This window comes from Peromyscus californicus, unplaced genomic scaffold (assembly GCF_007827085.1).
Source record: "Peromyscus californicus insignis strain IS unplaced genomic scaffold, ASM782708v3 Scaffold_4__1_contigs__length_199733344, whole genome shotgun sequence".
Lineage (NCBI taxonomy): Eukaryota > Metazoa > Chordata > Mammalia > Rodentia > Cricetidae > Peromyscus > Peromyscus californicus.
Window position 1 is genome coordinate 170,245,401 of NW_026294562.1, and position 25,693 is coordinate 170,271,093.

Here is a 25,693-nt window from a genome sequence, read left to right on the forward strand (position 1 = left end):
GGAGAAAAAAGAGGAGAGCGTTTCAGGTGGACCCCGTCTACCTGCTGGCCTTGAGTCCTGTGAGTGGTTTTTCACTCTTCTGGGTCCTATGGGTCATAAGCCTGCTGCAGGCCATCGGGTGTCCACAGGAGCGGGCTCAGGGGAACCCACGCCCAAGAGGGAGAGTGGACCAAAGTCTAGAGGGGTGAGTCAGCCTCCAGGTTGGGGAACGGAACTGAACCGGAAAGGCAGAGTGACACAGACAGACTGGACCAGACTGTGGGGAGAAGGGTGCAGAACCCAGATGCCACACCTGAAAGGTTGCCCCAGGGGCCTCTCCCTCCCCAAGGCCTAGGATTAAGACTTCCTTCCAGTCCAGTTAGCTTTCTGGGGGCCCCTCCCAGGGAAACAAGACTAAAACTTGAGGTTTCATGGTCAGGACCAGAGGCAGGGAGCGAACCCCATTCGATGCCCTGCCCAAAGAAGTCCACACTTGCCCAGCCACCCGGCCCAGCCTCTCACGCTTTGCTACTCACCTGCCCACATTCACCTTTGCTGCATCACACTCCTCTCCCCTCAAAGCTCACACTCACAGCAGCACATGCCAGCACCTCGCATCTTCGCGCGCTTCCGAGCATCGCCCTCCAGCGCCTCTCCAGAGCATCTCCCACGCACCCCCCTGTGGGTCGCCTGTGCATCTTCTGCACAAACCCTGAGCATCTCCCGTGCGTCTTCCATGCATTCCCCCGTGTATCTCCCGCGCCTCTCCCACGCATCTCTCGTGCATCTCCTGCGCATCTTCCGCGTGTCTCCCGGTTCAGCATCCTCCGGGGAGCCCCACTCGCCCTGGCTACGCCTGCGCGCACACGCACGCACACCTTTGCACCTTCACACGACCCTCCCGACCTTCCGCTCTCCTGAGTCCTCCCCTGCTGGCTCCCACGACGCCGTCACGCTCACGCCCAGGCCGCGCGCCCGGGTCCGCGCGCTGTCCTGCGCGCGCGCCCCCCACCCCGTGCGCGCCCTGTCCGCGCTCCCGTCCTCCCTCACCCCGCATTGTCTGGGCCTCTCTGCACCCCCCTCCCGGCCCGGCCCCGCCCCTCACCCGACGCCCCGCCCACCCAGGCGCGCAGTGGGCGGGGTCGAGGGCGGGGCCGGACTCGGGGGCGGGGCCGGCGGCGCGGGAGGTGCAGGTGCCGGGCCGGGAGCGAGCGGCGGCGGCGGCGGCGGCGGCGGCGGCGGTGGCGGCGGCGGCGGCGGTGGCGGCGGCACCATGGGCCGGGCCCGGCGCTTCCAGTGGCCGCTGCTGCTGCTGTGGGCGGCCGCGGCGGGGCCAGGTAGGGTGACGGGGGTGGGGGCCGGGTCGGCGGGCTGGATCGGAGTGACGAGGGAGGTGTGCGTATTGCAGTGGGGCTGAGGAGGGGGGTCGCGCCGCGGTGACAGCCGGGTCGCCTGGGGGCCTGCAGAGGCCCAAACAATGCGCTTCGGGGGGGGGGGGGGCTGCGGGAGACCCTCGTCTCCGGGACAAAGCGCAGCGCGGGCCAGGAGCCCGGAGCCGCGGGCAGGGGGGGGGGGGGGCGCGGGCCCCGGCCGCCGTGCCGCAGCCCCCCCACCCCGCACAGGCCCCGATCCCGCGGGGACAAAGGGCCTGAGACCCTTCCTCCCCCCCATGTCCCCAAGCCCGCCTTCTCCAGGCCGGTCCCACTGTCCTTCCGTCCTGGTCTTTAGATCCTTCTCTCTCTGCTTTCTCCCCCCCCACCCTTGTCCTCCGTCCCTCAGTCTTCAAGTCCTGTCCTTCCTTCTGTCTGCCACCCCCTTTCTCCTTGTCTCCCCTCTCCCGTCTCTCCATTTTGCCTTTGTCCCCCACCTCTGTCCCTTTTTCCTGGGTCACTCTGCCCCCCCCCCCATTCACTCTGCTCCGTCTCCTATGTGGCTGCCCTCCCTCCATGTCCCCATTCACCATCTCTCTCCCTGTCTCCTTGACCCCCCGTATCTCTTCCCTTCTCTGTCCCCATCTGCCTCATCCCCTTGTCTCTTCGTCCCCTACCATTCACCCATTTCTCCACCTAACCGCCTCCTTTCTCCTTCCTATCCCACAGTCTCCCCGTCCCCGGACTGACTCTGCTTCCTCTCTCCGTACATCCTCCATCGAAGTATCCCTCTTTGCTCCTGGAAAGGAGAGTCAGGCAGGGCAGCGACAGTATAGATGTGTGAAGTGGGATAGGGAACAGTGGCATGTGGGCACACACGTGGATTCCACAAATGTCTCCCCAAACCCTCCCACCCGTTCGCACACCCAGGCCACACTTCACAGAAGAGCCCCCTCCAGGACATCCACATGTCTTTCTCCCTCACTGTGGGAAGCTAAAGACCCCCAAGACAGGGTGACCCTGAGGCTGGGGACAAGGTCAGGAAGTGTCACCTGAACACTCACACTTACAACCCTATGTGTCTCATATCTACCATGGGACACCTATCCTGGGTGGGTCGAGTTACTTTGCCTGAGAATACCTGATGGGGAGGTGTCAAGCAGGACTGAGGTCTCCTACAGGGAGTTGGGACCAGGTGACCCAGGGCTGGGAGCCCTCTTTCCTGGCCCCGGTTCTATCAAGGGACGGTGCTGAACTTTGCGACTGATGATGTGAGAGCTAAGTTGAGTGTGGTCACACCTGCCACTCCACGGGTTGCCTTGGAGGACGAGGCCGACATCAGAAGTTCTGCCTTTCCTCTGTAGACTTCTGTAGTGGCTTCCTGGCTTTCACCAGTCCCTCTTTTGCAACGGGCATGCCCCAATTTCCCAGGTGAGAGCTCTGGACTTATGGTACATTTCCATCCATTTTTATTTTTCTTTATGCTTCTGCATGGAAAGTAGGCTCCTGGAATCCTGGAGCCAGCGAGTCCAGTAAACAAAGAGCCTGGAGTGAGTTAGAACGTTGACGCCCTTAGGATGCTGGAAGTCTTTAGAACCTTAACACCTTTCCATTTCTAGACTGTGGTTGGTCATGGTGGCCTGTAACCCTAGCTCTGGAGGCTGAGGCAGGAACATGAGTTCAAGAGTTGCCAGGATCACTACTTAGTGATATTCAGTTTAGAAATAAAAGCATAAAAAAAAAAGAGGGAGTGGTGTGTATGCTAGGGAGGAAGCTTACTAGTAATAGGTGTCTAGAATCCACCAATGAGGGGCTAGGGGTGTGGCTCAGTGAGTACTTGTCTAGAATTAGCAGCCAGGGAGGGTCTGGGAATGGAGCTCAGTGGCAATGCATTTGCCCAGCATGTGAGAGGCCCTAGGTTCAATCCCCAGTGCTGGAAGAAGAAAGACAAGATTCTTTATGATTCTTTATGGGCTGTTCTAGTGTCTTGACATACTGAAATCATGAAATCTCTACCCATTGGGGTTGTGCAGCTCCTGGGCCCTTGTAGCCTCAGCTGACTACCTATCCAGTTCTGGATTCAAATCTTGGGCACCATCTGGCAGATGGCTCTGAGCCTTGTCCCTGGTTTGATGTTAAAATCACTGCTTCCTGGCACCTTAATCCATTCTGTAAACGACCTCTAAATTACATGCTGTGGGGCTTTATGAGTGGAAGGCAAGCGTGGTGTCTTCGGGAGAGCTCCGGGCTTGGGTTCTGGCCTCCTCTCTAGCATAGTTTAATGTCAGTCTCTGTCCTTTTATGGGCCTCAGTTTCTCCTTTTGGGGAGCATGGTCCTAAAGGGTCCCATTTATAGTACTTCTCATGGATATCCAGTTCCCTTTTCTCTTCCTTCCTTCCTTCCTTCCTTCCTTCCTTCCTTCCTTCCTTCCTTCCTTCCTTCCTCCCTCCCTCCCTCCCTCTCTCTCTCTCTCTCTCTCTCTCTTTCTTTCTTTCTGTTGTGTTTAGTTTTGTTTTTGTTTCTCCCCTGGCTGTCCTGGATCTCTCTCTGTAGCCCAGGCTGGCCTCCAACTCACAGAGATCCGCCTGCCTCTGCCTCCTGAGTGCTGGGATTAAAGGCGTGCGCCACCACCACCCAGCCCTTCTCTCTCTCTCTCTCTCTCTCTCTCTCTCTCTCTCTCTCTCTCTCTCTCTCTCTCTCTCTCTCTCTCTCCAATACAGGGCCTCACTATGTATAAAAGGCTTTTTTTTTTTTTGGTTTTTCGAGACAGGGTTTCTCTGTGTAGCTTTGCGCCTTTCCTGGAACTCACTTGGTAGCCCAGGCTGGCCTCGAACTCACAGAGATCCGCCTGGCTCTGCCTCCCGAGTGCTGGGATTAAAGGCGTGCGCCACCACCGCCCGGCTGTATAAAAGGCTTTTAAACTCACTATGTAGCCCCCTGCTGGTCTCAAACTCACAACGATCCTCCTGCCTCAGACTCCCAAGTAGTGGGATTACATGCTTGTGCTCCAGTGTCCAGCTTTTTTTTTTTTTTTAATTGAGTCTTTATGAAGGTCCCTGACCACCCATTTTTAGGAAGTATCAATGGTCCCTACATCTCCTTACCCAGCCAGCAGCAGGACGGGGAGACTGGAGCCTCTATTTGTGCCTTTCAAAAAGAAACAAAAGAAAAGAAAAGAAAAAAAAAAGAAACAAGGTATCCCGTCTTTCCTGGCTCACTCATCTGTGGAGAATGTGGGAAGAGGAGAATGAGGCTGATGTTGAGAGAAAAAGGTAGATAGAAATACGTTACAGGGCAGTTGACCACAGAGATGCACGTGGGGTTGGGGTGGGGGGACCCACAACAGGAGACTGGACCCGCAGCAGGAAGCTGATATGTAGATCCTGAGAAAGAATAAAGAGGTTATTAAGACTTGGGGAGCCCTGTGGAGGGGGACTTTGTTGATCCCAAGTTAAGTTTCCCTTCTAGGGTGACTCACTTCTCCCTGTTAACAGCTCTAAGCAACCACTTAGGGCATAGAGGGACCCTCCTTTCATCGTGACTCACCCCAAAGAATGGGTCTTGGGAGATATCTATCACTGACCCCGACCCACTCATGGACTGGATGCCTGGGTCCCCCCCGTGTGGGGGCGGAGGTTAGGTTCCTCCACAGATTCCAAGACCTTAGACCCAGCGGAGCTAGGGCCCAGGGGTGGGTTAATGTCGTGCGAGCCTGGCCTGTCCCCGACTCGGGGAACACAAAGGCAGCTTTCTCTCTCTGGGTGTATGTGTGTGTGTTGGGGGGGGTTGCTGGATGTAGCCAGTCCCGCCAGCATCCAATGGCCCATGGCACCAGAGCCCGAGCACCCATGGTTTCTGCCTGTAGACACTGGGCACCTAGGCCTTTCCGTGGACACCCAGGGTAGTGGGATGGGCTGCTGGGGCTTCGTGGAGGAAGATATAGAAGGGTAACTGTGGCCGAGGCTTGGCGAAGCAAAATGAAAGGAAGCTTGCATTCTTCCGGGAACCCCACGCTCAGGGTGACCCTCTGAGGGACTCCTCACCCCCTGGCTGGGCCAGAAGCCTGGAATCCAGGGAGTCCTGAGTATCCCAGGAACGTGGGGGCCACAGGGAAGACTTTGTGTTAGGCCGCTGACTCACCCCTAGACGCCCCCACCTAAGGCCCTGGTCCCCAGACACTCAGGATACAAAGGACAGAAGGCAGGATCATGGTTCAGGAATCCAAAGTTTTCAAGAGGGGAGAAGCCAGGGTTCAGATCTCCGTATCTGAGGGAGGAGGGGCTAGGGTTTGGACCCCTGTGTCAGAGGAGGAGACTGAGGTCTGGACCCCTGTGTCAGAGGGGGGAAGCTGGGGTCTGGACCCCTGGGTCTGAGGGAGGAGGGCTGGGCCTAGACCCCTGGATCTGAAGGAGGAGGGCTCCGGCCTGGACCCCTGGGTCTAAAGGAGGAGGACTGGGGTCTAAGTCAGAGGTTTGAGGAAGAGAAGCTGAGACTCTTGGCTGAGGAGAAAGGGGCTGGGGGTTTCTGAGGGAGGTTGAGCTGGGACCCTGATGCCTAGGTCCTGCAAATACAGGCGCCTTCACAAGGCTGGTCTGCTGGAAGAATTGATGCTTTGTGCAGCGATGCTCGGACTCCGCCATTGATGGGGGGGCTGAGGGGGGGTTCAGGCAGGACCCAGGAATGTACCAGCTTCCCAGGGGAGGGAAAAGGAAAGAGGCATGGTTCCAGGGGCCCCCTGGGGAACGGATACAAAGGGGGTGGCTATGACCTTCCCAGAACTGTGACCTTGAGACTCCCTTGGGTATTCGCTGACTCAGGACCCAGGAAGTACTCCCCCATCCTGCTTAGTCTCTGTGGAAACATCCACCAGCTGTGCACTGTGGACCCCTGTCTCATGAGTCTGAGGGAGGAGGGCTGGGCCTAGACCCCTGGGTCTGAGGGAGGAGGGCTGAGCCTGAACCCCTGGGTCTGAGGGAGGAGGGCTGGGGTCTGGACCCCTGGGTCTGAGGGAGGAGGGCTGGGCCTGGACCCCTGGGTCTGAGGGAGGAGGGCTGGGCCTGAACCCCTGGGTCTGAGGGAGGAGGGCTGGGGTCTGGACCCCTGGGTTTGAGGGAGGAGGGCTGGGTCTGGACCCCTGGGTCTGAGGGAGGAGGGCTGGGGTCTGGATCCCTGGGTCTGAGGGAGGAGGGCTGGGGTCTGGACCCCTGGGTCTGAGGGAGGAGGGCTGGGCCTGGACCCCTGGGTCTGAGGGAGAAGGGCTGGGCCTGGACCCCTGGGTCTGAGGGAGGAGGGCTGGGCCTGGACCCCTGGGTCTGAGGGAGGAGGGCTGGCCCTGGACCCCTGGGTCTGAGGGAGGAGGGCTGGCCCTGGATCCCTGGGTCTGAGGGAAGAGGGCTTACCCCGGAGCCCTGGGTCTGAGGGAGGAGGTTCCTGGGCCTGGGACAGTTGTTGCCTGTGTTTGTGAGTCTAGGGTAGAGGATGCTGAGTCTCTCCATGTCCCCTGACAACCCCTTTTCCAGAACCTCCCCTCTACTTGTCTCCAAGCGCAGTCCCCATGATGACTTCTGGCTGTCAACACCATTTCAAAGTCCATGCCCCAGTCCCAAAAGCTCAGCCCCTCTCTGACCAGAAAGTCCCGCCCCCACCCCCCCAACCAGAAACAAAAGCCTTGGGCCAATTAGTATTCCAGGCAGAAACACGGTCGCTTACTGACTCTTCAGGAGGGGGAGGGAATTCAACAAAAGCCCCCCCACGCCCCATCTGCACCCTCAAGCAGAGAGCAGTTGGAAAATGGGAGAGGTGGATATGGGGGTCCTCATAGCTCCCAGGAAATGGCAGACTTTGTCACTAACTCCTCTTGGATACCTCACTCTCCACATCTGTAAAATGGGGGCTAACTTCATATTAGCTGTGAGGGCTGGCGAGATAGTTGTTAAGACTTCATTTGGTTGGAGTTTGTTTTGTTTGGTTTTTTGAAGCAGTGTCTCATGTAGCCCAGGCTGGCCTCAGACTCGATGCTTAGTCAAGGATAACCTTAAACTCTTGATCCTCCTGCCTCTACCTCCCAAATGCTGGAATTATGGGTATGCACCATCATGCCTAGCTTATGCAATAGCAGGGCTCAAACTCAGGACTTCAAGAAATGCTAGGCAAGCACTCTCCCAAAGGAGCTACATCCCAGCACAAGATTATTATTTGGGGATTTTGGTTTATAAGGCAAGGTGTTCCTTGGCTGGCCTGGAACTCTCTAAGTAACCAGACTGGCCTCACACACTCAGAGATCTTTCCTGCCTCTGCCTCCAGGTTGCTGGTATTACAACCCCCATACCCAGCAAGATTTTTTTTTTTTTTTAAAGTATTGACCATGCAGACTAGTTTTCATAAGGCCTGGCTTGTTCCCAGAACCTGTAATAACAGCCATCAAAGAGGCCTCTTCTGGAGTGTTGGGTGCAAGGCTGACTCCTGCGAAGCTATCTCTGGCATCTCGGTCATCTCACAGATGGCGTGGACTCTGCTAATAAAGGTTGGGGCACTTCCTCAAGGTCACATGGATGGCAAGAGATGGAGCTGGGATCTGCCTGGCATTTACAATGAGATCCCCAGGCAGGGTGTGGCAGAGCATGTCTGTGACCCCAGCACTAGGGAGGCTGAAGTGGGAGGTTCAAGAGTTCAAGGCCAGCCTGGCCTATATAGTGAGTTTTAGCGTAGTGTGGTCTGCGTGGTAAGACCCTGTCTCAAAGAAAACCAAAATAAAGCTGCGGTTCGTAATTGTCTGGAAGCCCAAGCAAGATCCTACCTGAGTAGTGTAGCACTTTCTGCAAGCTCTCTAAATGTTCTGTTTTTAATTTTTAAAATTTTGTTGTTATAGTCATTTATTTCTTTTGTGTATGTGGGTCCTGGGGATCAAACTCGGCTTGCTGTCTTTACCCACAGAGCCATCTTGCAGCCTCGTTTTGTTTTTTGTTTGTTTGTTTTTGTTTGTTTGAGACAGGGTCTCTCTATTCTGTAGCCTTAGCTGGCCTTGAACTCACTGTGTAGACCAGGCTGACCTTGGACTCACAGAGATCTCTCTGCCTCTGCTTCTGAAGCGCTGGGTTTAAAGGCGTGTGTCACCACGCCTGGTGAATTTTGCACTGTATGTGTGAGCATGTGTGTGAGTGTGTGTGTGTGTGTGTGTGTGTGTGTGTGTGTGTGTGCAGGTGCCTTCAGAAGTCAGAAGGGGCATCGGGTCTCCTGGAGATGGATTCATAGGCAGTTGTGTGCGGTCTGATGTGGGCGCTGGGAACTGAACTCAGGTCCTCTGGAAGAATGGCAAGTGCTCCTGACCTCTGTGAGCCATCTCTCCATTCCTGCTGTTGTTTTGTTTTTTTTAAAAGATTTATTTATTTATTATGTATACAGAAGAGGGTGCCAGATCTCATTACAGATGGTTGTGAGCCACCATGTGGGTGCTGGGAATTGAACTCAGAACCTCTGGAAGAGCAGTCGGTGCTCTTAACCTCTGAGCCATCTCTCCAGCCCTCCTGCTATTGTTTTTAAAAGACTTATTTTTATAAATTATGTGTGTGTCAGGATATGTATATGCAAATGCTGGTGCCTGCAGAGGCCAGAGGCATCAGGGCCCCTGGACCTGGAGCTCCTGGAAGTTGTGAGCTGTCTGTTGAGGGTGCTGGGAACTGAACTCAGATTGTCTGCAAGAGTCGCAGGCGACCCTCTTAACTGCTGAACCGTCCATCTCTCCCGCTCCCCCAGATTTGCATTTCTGAGACAGTGTCTCCTGCAGCCCAAGCTGGCTTCCAACAAGATACATAAGGGAGGATGACGTTGAACCACTGATCCTCCTGCCTGGCGACTGAGGGCTATGCATACTTCTTGACTGGGTGTGTATGGGTGTGTGTGGGTGTGTGGAGCCTTAACCTCAGTTGGTCACACACTCACCTTCGTAGAGCCTCGATGTTATTTCCATAGAATACATCAACCAATGGGAAGGAGACAGAAAGTGTTTTGGAGGCAAAGAGACAGAGGGTGAGGGAAGGTCTTTTGGAGGAGGTCAGAGGTCACTGAAGGAGCACAGAAGACAGCCCTAAGATGGTGGGAGTTGTAGAAGAGGACAACCAGGCAGAGGGAAGTACATGCGAAGGCCCTGAGGGGGGAGCAAATTCAATGTGCTTGAGGGACACTGAGGCCAGTTAGTCTAGAGGGCAGTGAACAGGAGAGGGGTGACACCTGGGCCTGTTCGGTACCTGGAAGGGCCCACACAGGAGTTTGTGATAGGCTGCCGTGGGAGGGCTGGATGCTGCTGGCGCTGCTGGGCTGGGGTGGGCTTTGAGGTCTTCCACACCACTGGGCAAAGGCCCAATCATCCGCAGCCCTGTTGGCTGATTTTAACGTGGGCATGGTGGTCCACACATCACTCAGGAGGCTAAGGCAGGAAGGTCATGTGTTCAAGAACAGCCTGGGTGTGAGAGGCAGGCATGGAAGATAATACTGTAAGCAGGTTCTTTGTGTGTCTGAGTGTGTACATGTTAGTGTGTGAACATTTGTATGTATGTGCACGTGTGTGGAGGCCAGAGATCCAGGTCACGTGACCTCCTCAGCTGCTCTCCACCTCGGTTTGTGCTTTTACTTATATGCTTATTTCATTTGAGACAGAGCATCACTGTCACCTTTGCTTAGCTTAGAACTCACTGTGTAGAGCAGGCTGACCTCAAACTCCCGGAGATCCACTTGCCTATTCCTCCTGAGTGCTGGGATTGAAGACATATGCCACCATTGTGCCACCATACCTGACTCTCTCTCTTTTTTTAATTTGCTTACATTTTTATTTTATGAGCGAGGGTGTTTTGGTCACATGTATGTCTGTGCACCCATATGTACCTGGTGTTCTCGTAGTCCAGAAGAAAAGGTTCCCTGGAACCAGAGTTTACAGATGGCTGTTAGCCACCGTGTTGATGCTGGGACTCAAACCCGGGTCCACTGAAAGAGCAGCCAGTGCACTCGACCTCTGAGCCATCTCTCCAGCCCCTGCATGTTTAAAATTACGTGTATTTATTTATTTGAGTGTGTGGGGGGGAGTTGATGGCAGGTGTTATGACACTCATGGAGGTCTGAGGACAACCTGCAGAGACTGGTTCTCTCCCTCCATCACATGGGTCCCAGTGATCGAACTCAGGTTGTGGGTCTTAGCAGCAAGCACCTTTACTCACTGAGCTCTTTCGCTTGCCCCTCTTCCCCAACCCCCGCTTTTTTTGACCCAGGGTCTCTCAAGGAACCTGGAGCATACCAATTTGGCTAGAGTAGCTGACTAGTAAACTCTGGGGATCCTCCTGTCTGCACCCCCCCCCCCCGCCCCACCCCAAGCCCCTGGCTTACAGGTGCGTGCCTGCTTTATTTGTATGCTGGAAATCAGGCCTCGCACTTGATAAGCAGCAAGCATTTTATCCACGGAAACATCTCTAGTCCCCTGAGTCCCATGCATCTATGGGGTGAGAGGGTAGCTGGAGAGATGGTTCAGAAGTTAAGAGCACTCGTTACCCGTGCAGGACCAAGGCTTGATTCCCAGCACCCACGCGGCAGCTAAGAACCATCTGCAGCGGTTGTTCCAGTTCCAGGAGAGCTGACGCCCCTTCTGGCCTTTAATCCCAGCACTTGGGAGGCAGAGACCTCTGTGAGTTCGAGGCCAGCCTGGGCTACAGAGCGAGATCCAGGACAGGCTCCAAAACTACACAGGGAAACCCTGTCTCAAAAAACCAAAAAAAGAAAAGAAAAGAACAGCAAAACAATGGCTCAGTGGTTAAGAGCACATACTATCCCTGCTGAGGACCTGAGTTCTGATTCCCAGCCCCCAGGTGAGGTGGCTCAAAATCACTTGTAACTCCAGCTTCCAGGGATCCAAACCCTTTGGTCTCCTAGGGCACCTGCAGCATGTGCACATACCCACACACAGACACATCATGCACGTAATGAAAAAATAAAATAAATCTTAAATGTAAAAGAGTCCCCCTAGTCAGGTACAGTGGTACAAACCTTTAACCCAGGCCTCATCTACATGTCAAGTTCCAGGTCAACCAGGGCTACACAGTAAGACTGTACCTAAAAAAAGAAGCAGCCGAGTGGTGGTGGCGCACACCTTTAATCCGAGCACTTGGGAGGCAGAGGCAGGTGGATCTCTGTGAGTTTGATGCCAGCCTGGTCTACATAGTGAGTTCCAGGACAGCCAGGGCTGCACAGAGAAACCCTGTCTTGAAAAATAAAGTAGAAGAGGAGGAGGAGGAGAAAAAAGAAAGAAAAACCCATATAATCTGGGCATGGTGGCATGCCTGTTACCTTAGCATTCAGGAGGCAAAGTCAAGACAGTCATGTGTTACAGGTCAGCCTGGACATGAGAGGCAGGCTTGGAAGTTGAGACCCACAGATAGCTTCTGGAGAGATCCAGATGAGAGATGAGGCCAGGATTCTGGGAGACAGACAAAGCCACATGGATTCCGACACGTGTAAGAGGTAAAATATGCAGACATTGCTGGAGGGACGGGTGTCAGGGCTGAGGAAGAGGTCGAACACTTGGGTGGCTTGTCGTCTTTTGGCCTGAGCAACTGAGTGGATGGTTTGCGGCACCTACTGCACTTATAAAAATGTAGGGAAGAAAATATTTGAGGTGAAGATTGAATGTGTTGCGTTTGTCATTCTGGGAGACACTAGATAAAATCCAAAGGGTGGTTTAGACATCACCAACATAAAAAAAAAAAAAAAAGTCCAGAATTGGAAAGTGTGTCCACTCCACATCACCACCAAAGACCCGGACACTTCCAACTCTTGATTCCATCACTCCTTTGTCACTGGGACCCAAAATGGCTGCCAGCATCCCACAATCCCGTCCTGTTTCCAGGATGCGTGAGGGTGTCCCAGTAGAAAAAAAGGGTTTTTCCCCCTTTATTAGGAAGTACTCCATAAATGATTGTATGATATTTTTGCTTAGGTCTAATTAGAATAAACTTTATCACATGACTTTACCTAGCTGCAAGGGAGTCAGAAATATCTCGCTGGGCAGGGAACAACCGTAAAGTACAATGAGGCTTTCTTGACGATAAGTGGAAGAATGTTGAGATGGGAAGCCAGCAGTCCCTGCTTATATCCTACAGAAGGAATCCCTTGAATCTAACACTTCTGATGGAATATTACATTGATTTGTGGCTAGTTCCTTATAAATGGTAAAGATTTTCTAAGGGCCTGGACCTCATCTGACTTATCTCTGGGTACCAGGCCCAGAAACTTCCCTGACACTCAAGGGCTGCACATACCGGACAACCCACTACAAGGCAGAATGGAAGACACAAGGAGAATCGCTCGGCTTATTTTGTTGTTTTGTTTCTTCGAAGCAGAGGTGCTTTTAATATAGCCCTGGATGGACTGGAAAACCTCCTTCCACATCGTCCCTAGTGCAGAAATTACCAGTGTGCTCTGCCATGCCCAGCCATTAATAATTTAAAGAGAGTTGAAATGGCTACGGTGCCTCATATCTATCTCGTGGCACTCAGGAAGTGGAGGCTGCCACGCTACAGGAAAAACCAAGGCAAATCGTGAATTCCAGGTTCAGGGAGACTCCTTGCCTCAAAGGACTAAGGTGGGTGAGTGACAGAGGGGATATTCAATCCTAATGCCCTCCTCTGGATTCTGTGCAGACACTCACACATGAGTACTTGCACACACACACACACACACACACACACACACACACACACACACACACACACCTAAATGGTAAATAAGTATAAATCCAGAGACTGGAGAGCTGTTTCTGTGGTTAAGAATACTGGCTGCTTTTCCAGAGGACCCAGGTTTCATATCCAACACCCACACCAACTCCCAACTGTCTGTAATTCCCGTTCCAGGATTCAGATGCCCTCTTCTGGCCTCTGTGGCCACCAGATGCACAAATGGTGCATTCACATGCAGGCAGGCAAAAAACACCTGTATATATAAAATAAAATTGAAAGATAAATAAATAAATAAATAGATTCTGGCCAAATAACTGGCCATCCACTGTAGAACATGTCTCTAATTCCAGAACCAGAGAGGCTGAGACAAGAACGTCACCTGAGTCCTGAAGTTCAGAACCTCTGGGCAACCTAGTGAGATGAGAAATCAGCAAACAGATAGAAAAAAAACCCAATATAGCTTCTTGCCATGGCAAGCCTCTCACAACATCGTCCAGAACCCTTCACCAGTGCTGGACATTTACCCAGATGGCCGGAAGGGATGTGGAGGCAGGCCAGAAGGTCAGAGGCTCCTGCCTTTGGCAGTTTTGACTATGGCCAATTTCCTCACCTACACACTGGGACTTGAGATGTGAGGCTCTGAGATCAGTCTCTGGCACAGATTCATTATCAGGGAATTGGGAAAACAGGGATTGAAATAGAGCCCCACTGCCAGGCAGTGGTGGTGCACGCCTTTAATTTGAGCACTCAGGAGACAGAGGCAGGAGGATCTCTGTGAGTTTGAGGTCGGCCTGGTCTACAGCGCAAGTTCCAGGACAACCAGCAGGGCTACACCAGAACCCCTGTCTTGAAAAACAAAAACAAAGAGAGAGAGAGAGAGAGAGAGAGAGAGAGAGAGAGAGAGAGAGAGAGAGAGAGAAAGAAAGAAAGAAAGAAAGAAAGAAAGAAAGAAAGCGAGCCCCCTTTTCTGCATTGTGAAGATCAGTCGGGAAGGACATGGCAGTGCCCTTACCACAGGAGCTCCAGCAGCACATGCTCATCAGTGGTAGCTATGGTAGTGCTGTTACCTTGGGAAAGAAACTGAGGCTTCTGGGGGCACTGATGCTGTTAGGGTTGGCTTTCAGCTTCCTTTCTTTGCTAATGGAAACGGAACCCATGACCTTGCCCAGGTCAAGGAAATACTGAGCCACGCCCTCAGCCCCTCACTGGGGGATTCTAGGCAGGGACTCTATCATTGAGCCACACCCCAGCCCCTCACTGGGGGATTCTAGGCAGGGACTCTACCATTGAGCCACACCCTCAGCCCAATATTACCTTTCAGTCCTGTCATTGGTTCTTCTAATAGTTATTCAAGGTGGGCTAACTGCTGTCACAAATAATCCCAAACTCTTAATGTGCTAACAAAAACTCAATCTGAGTTGGGCATTGTGGTGCACACCTTTTAAAATTTTATTTTATTTGTTTTCCAGACTTTGTTTGTTTTCAGACAAGGTTTACTTGTGTAGCCCTGGCTGTCCTGGAACTTACTCTGTAGACCAGGCTAGCCTCAAACTCGGAGATCCACCTGCCTCTGCCTCCCGAGTGCTGGGGTTAAAGGTGTGCACCACCAAGTCGGATGTGGTGGTGCATGCCTTTAATCCCAGCACTCGGGAGGCAGAGGCAGGTAAATCTCTGTGACTTTTAAGCCAGCCTGATCTATGGAGCAAATTCTAGGTAAGGCAGGGCTGTATAGAGAGACCGTGTCTAAAAATAAAAATACGCCGGGCGGTGGTGGCGCACGCCTTTAATCCCAGCACTCGGGAGGCAGAGCCAGGCGGATCTCTGTGAGTTCGAGGCCAGCCTGGTCTCCAAAGCGAGTTCCAGGAAAGGCGCAAAGCTACACAGAGAAACCCTGTCTCGAAAAACCAAAAAAATAAATAAATAAAATAAAAAATAAAAATAAAAATACGTCTCAGGCAGGGCCATGGGGGACAAGCAGCTGTGGAGCTCACTCTTATGTGAGGCCCCGCTCTTCCATGTGCTTCCTGGATTGTTCTGGCCCTGTAGATGTGCACACTTGTGCTCAGTTGTAGGGGAGAAAGACAAGGTGGGAAGAATTATATCCAGCACTACAGCCATTGACCCCCAGTCAGTCACATGGCCACACCCAGCCACAGGGATGCTAGGGGAAAATGGCATAGGCGTGTGACAGAGCCAGGACGTCACGGCGGAACACACCACTCAGAATGTGGAAAAATGACGGCTGAGAGCCCGGGGGCAGTGCTGTACACTCGTAACCATACCACTGTGGAAGCTGAGGCAGGTGGGTTAGGAGTACAAGACCAGCTTGACTTACATGGTGAGACCTTGTCTCCGAACACAAAAACGGTGGGGGGAACTCGCTATTTACTCAGATCGTGGGTGGGAGGTTTAGACTGAGTCAGGTGGGCAGACTTCTCTCGGTTTACACTGGGGCCACCTGGGGCTCAGTTAAAGTATGAGATTCAAGGTGGCCTCCATCACAGGATGGGTGGCAGGTGCCTCAAAGAGGCTATTCTGGGTATTTTTACCAACAGTCTCTGGGTGGCAGATGGCACACAGGAAGCTGTTAGGCATCTCTAAGCCTGGGCTTTGTGACTCTTACTAGATTATTTCTAACAAAAACACCTCTCCCTCCGCAGCTTGGTCTCCTACTGCTCTCCCTATGGAACTGAGGATGACCTTAAACTTCTGACCCTCCTGCCTTGATCTCAAGCACTGGGATTGCAGGCATTCACCACCACACTCAGTTTATGCTGTGCGGGGGACCTAACTCAGAGCTTCATGCCTGCTAGGCAGGCACTCTAGCTACAGACATTCCCACCCCAGTGTGTGTGTGTGTGTGTGTGTGTGTGTGTGTGTGTGTGTGTGTGTGTGTATGTGTGTGTGTGTGTGTGTGTGTGTGTGTGTGTGTGTGTGTGTGTGTGAGAGAGAGAGAGAGAGAGAGAGAGAGAGAGAGAGAGAGAGAGAGAGAGATCTTTTGTCTTTCAGACAGGGTCTTGCTTTTGATATATCCCAGCTTTGATCTTACTATATTGCCCAGGCTGGCCCTGTACTCCAGACCCTTCCTGCCTCTGCCTCCCAAGGACGAGAATTTTCAGGGCTACATCTACCAAGTTCTCTTGGTCACTGCAAGTCCTAAGTCGGCCCAGATTCAGGATGGTGAGCCTCCTGAATGGGACGGTCAGCTGAATCAGCTTGCAGAGGATCTCTCTAGACCAGGCTGGCTTGGAACATAGGGAGAGAATTGAGGGAGGAGAGGAAAAGGAATTTGTAACCGGATGTGATGATGTAAACCTATAACTCCAGCACTGGAGAGGCACGGGCAGGAAGATCCTGTCAATTCCAGGCCAGCCTGGTCTATATATGTTCCAGATGTGGGAAGACAACCCATCCAATGAGCTTCAGTGGGTGCCCGGGTGTGAAAGACGTCAGCCTCCCACACCGGGCGAACTCCAGCTCTGAGATCCAATGGGGATTTCTTCTGTCAGAGCCTCCAATTCCTGTCCATCTTCCTGGGCAGTTCTCTCTCCCCTTCCTCTTGCTCCTAATGCCCCTTGTGCTACCACAGACACATGCCACAGAGTCTTGCCTTGGCTCCTCTGGAGACCATTTTGTCTCTCCAGACTGGAGAGAGAGGGGACTAAAGGCCAGGTTTGGTGGCTCACCCCTGTAATCTCAGCACTCATGAAGCTGAGGCAGGAGGGTTGCCATGAGTTTGAGGCTAATCTGGGCTGCAGGGTGAGAGACTATTCTCAACAACAAACCAGGATCAGAGTTCAGCAAGTGCAAGGCTCAGAGTTCAGGTCCCCAGTACCCACATAAATCGGCTGTGGTCCTGGAAGCTTGCACCAAAAACAGAGATGGGATCCTCAGAGTAAACTGGCTAGTGGACCTGCTGTTTAGCAATCCCAACCCGGACCTGTGATCTCTGGGTTCGACTGAGAGACCCTGCTTCAATGAATAAGGTGAAGAATCTATCTTAGAGGAAGACAGGTCAGCCTTGGATCTCAACACACGCATGTGAACATGTCCATGTTCCCCCACTTATATAAACACACAGGGCCTCATGCGCGACCAAGTGCGCGCACACACACACGCACGCACGCACGCACGCACAACTGAATGCCATCTCAGGGACTCTCCCATCTGTTTCTCTTGGTTCAGGAACGGGACAGGAAGTGCAGACAGAGAATGTGACAGTGGCCGAGGGTGGGGTGGCTGAGATCACCTGCCGTCTGCATCAGTATGATGGGTCCATCGTTGTCATCCAGAACCCAGCCCGGCAGACCCTCTTTTTCAATGGCACCCGAGGTGAGTGCGGGGACCCTTGACACCTGTGACCTCAAAGAGGACACATCTACACTTCTGACGGGGAACAGGGCTGAAAGCCTTTGCTCTCGTGGTCCTGCGGGGGGGCGGGGGGGAGCGGGGGGGGCGGTGCTGGAATGGGTTTCCAAGGGAACAAACAGTTAAATAAGCCATGTCTGGGGAAAGGTAGGGGGCTGCATCTGTCTGGAGACCAGAAGCCCCCAAGTTGAAGCCCCCTCTTCACTGCAGCTCTAAAGGACGAGCGATTTCAGCTGGAGGAGTTCTCCCCGCGTCGAGTGCGCATCCGGCTCTCCGACGCCCGCCTGGAAGACGAGGGGGGCTACTTCTGCCAGCTCTACACGGAGGACACCCACCACCAGATCGCCACGCTCACTGTCCTAGGTACTGGCCTTCCCCCTCTCAGAGCCCCACTCATTCATTCTCTGCTTCTCACTTGTCCTGAGACCCATGCGCCCGGGACGTCTGGCTCCACCAGACCTCTGGTCTCTGCGTATGACCCCTGCCACCTGTGGGACCCTGGCTCCCATTGGTCCCTAGGATCCAGCAGCCAGATTGACTTGAGCCTACCTCGGTGCCTCCCTTGACCCCCCTTTCCCCCTCCCACAAACACCCGCGCCCCTTTTCTGCGCAGTGGCTCCGGAGAATCCCGTGGTGGAGGTCCGAGAGCAAGCGGTGGAGGGCGGCGAGGTGGAACTCAGCTGCCTGGTTCCGCGGTCGCGCCCCGCAGCGGTTCTGCGCTGGTATCGCGATCGCAAGGAGCTGAAAGGTACCCAGGGATAGTTAGGCAGGCAGGGTGGAAGAGCAGGGCGGGGGTGGGGTGCGGGCTCCGGGCTTGGGGAAGAGGCGGGGCTAATGGTGGGCGGGGCCTTGAGAATAGCGCACCGGTTCTGACGGACGCTTTCCATTCGCTGTTCAGCAGTTGAGCTAGGCGTGATGGCACACGCCTGTCATCCCAACCTTTGAGAGGTGGAGGGAGGAGGATTAGGAGTTCAAGATCACCCTCGGCTACATAGCGAGGCCAGCCTGGACCACTCCAGACCCTGTCTCAAAACAAACAAAGCGAAACTAACAAAACTTAGACCAGACTCCTAAGGTGTGGGAGAGACAGGGGGTGTGGCTAGGTGAAAAAGGCCAGGCTTATAGTTAGGAATACGGCTTGGTCAGCAGCCTACCTTGGGATCAGGAGGCAGGGCAGAACCCCTGGCCTGACGTTTCTGGACTGGGTCCGGCAGGAGTGAGCAGCGGCCAGGAGAACGGCAAGGTGTGGAGCGTGGCGAGCACCGTGCGGTTCCGTGTAGACCGCAAGGACGACGGCGGGATCGTCATTTGTGAGGCGCAGAACCAGGCGCTGCCCTCGGGACACAGCAAGCAGACGCAGTACGTGCTGGATGTGCAGTGTAAGTAGCTCTGGGGTCTGCACGCTGGCCGCCCGCCCCCATCCTGCAGAATGATCTCTCATTTTTCCCTCCTGCGCTGCAGACTCCCCCACGGCGCGGATCCATGCCTCTCAAGCTGTAGTGAGGGAGGGAGACACGCTGGTGCTGACGTGTGCTGTCACAGGGAACCCCAGGTGAGATCTAACTTCTGGCTCCTAAGGGGTGAGGAGACTTGGGCCTTGCACTCCTGGGTCTTATGGAAAAAGATAGTGAGGCCGGACTCCTGATGAAAAGGGCTTGGAAGAGGTGAATTCTTAAAGCTCTGGCTACCTGTAGAAGCTGGCCTCAAGCCTGTCACTTGGTTTTCCACAAGAAAAGGGCTGAGAGATGGTCCTTTTGTTTGGTTTTGGTTTGGGGTTTTTGTTTGTTTGTTTGTTTGTTTCTCGAGACAGGGTTTCTCTGTGTAGTTTTGGTGCCTGTCCTGGAACTCACTTTGTAGCTCAGGCTGGCCTTGAACTCATAGAGATCTGCCTGCCTCTGCCTCCCGAGTGCTGGGATTAAAGGCGTGCGCCACCACCGCTGGACTGAGATGGCCCTTTTTTATTAAAAGAAAGAAAGAGGGCGGGAGAGGGCGGGCGGTGGTGGCGCACGCCTTTAATCCCAGCACTCGGGAGGTAGAGGCAGGCAGATCTCTGAGTTTGGGGCCAGCCTGGACTATACAGAGTGAGTTCCAGGAAAAGGCGCAAAGCTACACAGAGAAACCCTGTCTCAAAAAACCAAAAAAAAAAAAAGAAAGAAAGAAAGAAAGAGAAGGAAGGTAGGTTATGGTCAGGCGGTGCCAGGTGGTGGTGGCACACACCTTGAATCCCAGCACTCGGGAGGCAGAGCCAGGCGGATCTCTGTGAGTTCCAGGCCAGCCTCGTCTACACAGCGAGTTCCAGGACAGCCAGAGCTACACAGAGAAACCCTGTCTTGAAAAACAAAACAAAACCAAAAAATTATGGGGCCCAAGGAATGGCTCAGCTGTTCATCCAGAAGACCCTGGTCCAAATCCCAGCGCCCATGTAGTGGCTTGCAGTCCTCTGTAACTCCGGTCACAGGGGATCCGACGCCCTCTTCTGGCTTCTGAGGGCACTGCAGGCCCGAGGTGCGCTGACATACATGCAGATAAAAACCCCATACACACACATACTTTTAAAAATATATTTTTGCGAGAGGTGGGACGCATACCGCTGCACGTGCAGGGAGGTCAGAGGACAACTCGTGAGAATTGCCCTTCCACTCACTATGTGGGTCCCAGGAATCTCATTCATAATCAGGCTTATCAGCAAGTGTCTACCCTTTGAAACATTTCACAGGCAGATTGTCGGGTCTTCTTCACCCCCTTTCATTGCTGGGGATTGAACCTGGCACCTTATACATAGCTGGTAAAGGGTCTACCATTGGAACACACACACACACACACACACACACACACACACACACACACACACACACACCAGCAGTCACAGTGGAAGTTAATGCTGGATCGGAGCTGCATATCCAGATTCCTGGAGAAGTCAGATTCTTGGGTTGCTAACTCTGTTTTTACCCACGGCCAGGCCAAGCCAGATCCGCTGGAACCGGGGGAATGAGTCTCTGCCGGAGAGAGCGGAGGCGGTGGGTGAGACGCTCACCCTGCCGGGCCTGGTATCTGCAGATAACGGCACCTACACCTGCGAGGCGGCAAACAAGCACGGCCACGCGAGGGCGCTCTACGTGCTTGTGGTCTACGGTGAGGGCGGAGCGTGTCAGGCCTGGGGGCGGGGCCGGGACTGGCTGCAGGGCGTGAGGGCGGAGCCTGAGCAAAGAGGTCGGTCGCTGGTTAAGTAGCCCGGGGTGGGGAACAATTTGAGTCAAACGAAGAGGAACATGGTAGCTGACCATGGCCGGACTCTACTGTTATCCCAGCGCTTTGGAGGTTGAGGCGAAGGGATCACTCATTCGAGGCCAGCCTGAACTAAATAACCAGTCTGCCAAAAAAGGCAGTTGGAGGGGGTGTTGGCTGGAGGTGCAGCTCAGTTAATAGAGTGCTTGCTTTGCATGTATGATAAAGCTTGGATACAATTCCCAGTACCACATAAATCCGATGCCATGCCAGTAATCCTCGAACTCTGGAAGTAGAGGAAGGATAAGAAGTTCAAGTCCATCTCCATCGATTTTAAAATTTTTTTTTTTTTTTTTTTTTTTTTTTTTTTGGTTTTTCGAGACAGGGTTTCTCTGTAGTTTTGAGCCTTTCCTGGAACTCACTTTGTAGACCAGGCTGGCCTCGAACTCACAGAGATCCGCCTGGCTCTGCCTCCCGAGTGCTGGGATTAAAGGCGTGCGCCACCACCGCCCAGCTGATTTTAAAAATTTTTTAATTTAACTTTATTTTATGTGCATTGGCATGAGGGTGTTGGATCCCCTGGAACTGGAGTTACAGACAGTTTTGAGCTGCCATGTGGTTGCTGGGAATTGAACCACGGTCCTCTATAAGAGCAGCCAGTGCTCTAAACCGCTGAGCCATCTCTCCAGCTCCACTTCCATCGATTTTTAGACCAGTCTATAATACAGGAGACATTCTTTTTTTTTTTTTTTTTTAAAAAAGCAAACCAGACTGGTCTACATAGTGGAAGCCTAAATCCTAGCTAGCTGGGGCTACATAGTGAGACCCTGTCTCAATAAACACACAACAGGGGTTGGAGAGATGGCTCTGTAGTTAAGTGTGCTTACTGCTTTTGCTGAGGACCGGGGCTGGATTTTCAGCACCCACATGACAGTTCACAGCTCTATAATTCATGTTCCAGATCCAGTGTCCTCACACTTGGTGCACATAAATCCAAGCAAGCACGGATACATAAAATTAAGTAAAATAGGGGCTGGAGAGATGACTCAGAGGTTAAGAACACTGGCTGCTCTTCCAGAGGTCCTGAGTTGGATTCCCAGCACCAAGTGGCCCACAATCACCTGTAATGAGATCTGGTGCCCTCTTCTGGCCTGCAGGGATACATGCAAACAGAACACTGTATACATAATAAATAAATAAATCTTTTTTAAAAAATTAAGTAAAATGTTTTTGAAAACCCCGAAGCTAGAGTGGGATGTGTTACTTCTGGCTTAGGGGTGAAAAGGTGAGGAGGTTCACAGATACTCAGAATGGAAGACCCACGAGTGTAAAAGCCAAGGATTCCCAGAGGAACTGGAGCTAAAGAAAAATGGGCTACAAACGGCAGGCATTTTTGAGGAGCGAAGCTGTGTGCAGAATAGTTTAATGGCCTGGCAACAGTAGGCCGGATTAGGACCTTCTCTAATGACCTGTCCCTCTGGCAGACCCCGGCGCGGTGGTAGAAGCCCAGACATCAGTTCCCTACGCCATTGTGGGCGGCATCCTGGCGCTACTAGTGTTTCTGATCATATGTGTGCTAGTGGGCATGGTCTGGTGCTCCGTCCGACAGAAGGGTAAGTGGGGCAGCACCTGAAGTCAGGGAAGGGTGTGGACGGTTTGATTCTGGATAACAAGGGGGCGGAGCCTAGACCCTAGATTGGATTCGAAATCGCGCCATATTTTAGACCAATACTCTGTAGGGGAAGGGCTTTGGGCCCTGGGCTCTGAAAGGGCTGAAATTTAGTAGAATTAAGGGGAGGGACTTTGGGTAATTTATTTTTCAAATAGCTGGATTTATTGACAGCATAAACGTAAGGGAATAATATCAGAAAAGAAACGGGTGGGGAAGGGGGAGGAGAGAAGGGTCCTGGGATAGGGCTCAATCGATAGACTGTCTAGCAAAGCCGTGGACTCCGTCCTCCAACACTGCACAAAATGGATCGTGGTGGTGCATGCTTCTAACCCCAGTATTTGGGAGGTGGTGGCAGAAGTATGCGAAGTTCAAGGCCACTTGAAGCTTATCTGGGAAACTGGAGATCCTGTCTCAAAAAACGGAGGCGGGGCAGTTGGAGGGATAAGGGTGGGTTTTTTTTCTGGGAACTTTTGGAGTCTCCCTAATTCCGCTTTTACCTTTCTCTGCCTCTGTCACGCGCTTCACTCAACTTGACTCTGGTTCCCTTTCTCCTCCTTCCTTCATGTGATGTGTCTCTTGCCTGTCTCCTTCCCCTATATCCACTTCCTGGGTCCACATGCGCAACACAACCCTTTGCCCTGGGGGCATCTTTCTTCCCTCAGGCTCCTATCTGACCCATGAGGCCAGCGGCTTGGACGAGCAGGGAGAAGCCAGAGAAGCCTTCCTCAACGGCAGCGAGGGACATAAGCGTAAAGAAGAATTCTTCATCTGACCCCGTCCCCACCCACTGCCAGCTGCAAGGAACCAGCAAAGACATTGACCAGAGTCCGGGAGGGCGGGCTTCTCCCCCCACAGCTAACACCTCAGGCGTTTGGGCAGGGATTGGGGGTGCTGGATGCCTGGACCTCTCCCAGGGACGAAGGCTAGGGTCCAGAGGCTTTTAGGGTCCCCTAGAGGAGACAGGGACCGAAGGTCCCTTCTAGACCCCAAGTCCAGGGAGGGGTAATAGGGATTTGGGTTGGGGGAAGAAAACAGGGGAAGGCCAGAACCCCTAGGCAACAGAACCAGGTCTTGTGGGGAGGGAGTCAGATTCTGGGAAGGGTGGGGTGGGCAGGGAAGGGGAACACAGATTTCTTAGGGGTCCCAGACCCCATGCCAGCCATTGTAAGAGTTCCACAGAGCTCTGGGCACCTCTTTGCAAAGCCATGTTCGCACGGTGGGGGGAGGGGAGGGGGAGGGCGTGGAAACGGGAATTCTGTGTCTTTGTGTGAAAACTCTGATGGGGGCAGTGAGGGAAACAACCCCAACTTTTATCCAGTCCCCCTTCCGGGTTCCTGGGCGGCTCCCCTTCCCTCCATCTCCACCCCCATGTCTTCCCCCTCCCATATTTGTCTGTCCACCCACTCCTGGGGGGGCCTTCCCCATCTCTCCTCCAGGCCCCCCGGGGAGGGGGAAAGGAGTTTGGAAGGGATGTGTGGTCTCTATGGTTTTATATATAATATATTAAAAAATCAAAAATCTGTATGAAAAATATCAGATTGCACCCCTCTCCCCCATTCCTGGCTTTTGCCCCTTTTTCTTGTTTAAAAAAACAAAGCAAAACACATTTTTGTACGGGGCGGGGAGGGGATAGGGAGGGGGTTTGGCAATCCCACTAACCACCATTAAACTGAGGAGAGAACAAGTGTTTGGGGTGGCTGTGTGTGTCTGTCCACTACTATACACTGGGAGGGGGAGATGCAGGGGTGGGAAGGGGAGTGATATGGATTCTGATACACAGGAAGGTGAGGGGGCCAGACCCCACCAAGGCCACCTCTATCCACTCCAGTTCAGCAGGAATCTGAAATTTGATCCTGTTCTAGGCACTAAGAACTCAGGGTGAAAAGGGGACCCTATGCTGACCTTCATGAAACTTTGATGAAGGAAACAGACTCAGCAAGGTAGCAAAATAATTTTGATGGTGGTGGCACACACCTTTAATCCTGGCACTCGGGAGGCAGAGGCAGGCGGATCTCTGAGTTTGAGGCCAGCCTGGGCTACAGTTAGTTCCAGGACAGCCAGGGCTACACAGAGAAACCCTGCTTTGAAAAACAAAACAAAACCAGAAGACAGTTTCCGAGCTAGGAACAGTGGCACACATCTGCAACCTTCAGGGAGTGGAGGCACAAGGGCCTAAGCAAATCCCATGGCATCTTGGTCTACACAGCAAGCTCCAGGCCACTCCTAGCTACTTAGCAAGACCACGTGTCCCCTCCCCCCAAACAAAAAAGTTTAATGCTTTCTTTAAAATTGGAAGCCAGGCGGTGAATCCCAGCACTCGGGAGGCAGAGCCAGGCGGAACTCTGTGAGTTTGAGGCCAGCCTGAGCTACAGAGCGAGATCCAGGAAAGGTGCAAAGCTACACAGAGAAACCCTGTCTCGAAAAAACCAAAATAAATAAATAAACAAACAAACAAATAGAATTGTAAAGAAGGCCATTAAAATGCCAGCTGAGTGTCTTAGTCCTTTAGAAGCTGAGGTAGGAGACTGAGTTTGAGGCCAGCCTGGGCTACACATTAAGTTCCTGTCTAAAAAAAGAAGCTGGAGGGTGGGGGTGGCTCACGATTTTAAACCCAGCACTTGGGAGGCAGAGGTAGGTGAATCTCTGAGTTCGAGGTCAGCCTGGTCTACAGAGTGAGTTCCAGGACAGCCAAGGCTACATGGTGAAATTCTGTCTCAAAAAACCAAAAAAAAAAAAAAAAAAACAAAAAAGAAAAAAATCACACACCTTGAATCCCAGCTCCTCGAGACAAGAGGCAGGTAGATTCCCGTAGCCGTCTTGGTCTACATAGCAAGCCTCAGTCGAGTGAGGGGGGTGAGGGGGTGGGAGGGTGGGGGGAGGAGGTGGGGGGGGTTGGGGGGCGGCTACTGTTTGGTACAAAGTGAAGGAGACAGAAAGGAGCACAAAGTCCCAGGCACTCTTCACCCCACCTTCACCCACCATCAAAAGTGCATCCTTTATTGAAACAGGTGCTGTGTCAGTTCCCTAATTAACTCGGTCTGCAGAGGCTATATTACCCAGGAAGGTCCCTCAGATTGACATCAGTGCTGAGAAGGAGTAAGCACAGAGCAGGGGGAGGGTGCAGGGGGAGCTTTCTCAGATAAAGCGGACAGCAAGATTAAAGCCCGAGACAGTAAAAAGATGACTGTGTTTGAAGTGCTGGGGATCTGGACCTGATAAAAAGGTGGGTGGGTCCAGAAAAAGCATCAGGGTCAGAGCTTTAACTGAGAGGCCAGGTGTGGTGACGCAACCCTGTCATCCCAGCATTTGGGAAGCTGAGGCAGGAGAACTGTGGGAAATGCCTGAGAACCAGCCTGGAGCGAGC

The 25,693-nt window shown here is 53.1% G+C and overlaps 1 protein-coding gene and 1 long non-coding RNA gene across 2 annotated transcripts; one reads left to right on the plus strand and one right to left on the minus strand.

Moving 5' to 3' along the window:
- Nucleotides 1-1,193: 1,193 nt before the first annotated feature.
- On the plus strand, nucleotides 1,194-24,014 carry Cadm4 (cell adhesion molecule 4). Its single transcript, XM_052761422.1, has 9 exons — nucleotides 1,194-1,316; nucleotides 17,250-17,396; nucleotides 17,643-17,795; nucleotides 18,046-18,180; nucleotides 18,647-18,811; nucleotides 18,894-18,984; nucleotides 20,392-20,564; nucleotides 22,142-22,270; nucleotides 22,992-24,014. Exons 1-9 carry the CDS (start codon nucleotides 1,253-1,255, stop codon nucleotides 23,099-23,101), a joined length of 1,167 nt encoding a protein of 388 aa, XP_052617382.1. The 5' UTR covers nucleotides 1,194-1,252; the 3' UTR covers nucleotides 23,102-24,014.
- LOC128124779 (uncharacterized) lies at nucleotides 4,362-17,243 on the minus strand. The gene is made up of 2 exons (XR_008222978.1): nucleotides 14,310-17,243; nucleotides 4,362-14,257 (listed from the first exon to the last, which is right to left on the minus strand). It is a non-coding gene; the product is annotated as an uncharacterized LOC128124779 (long non-coding RNA).
- Nucleotides 24,015-25,693: the final 1,679 nt, after the last annotated feature.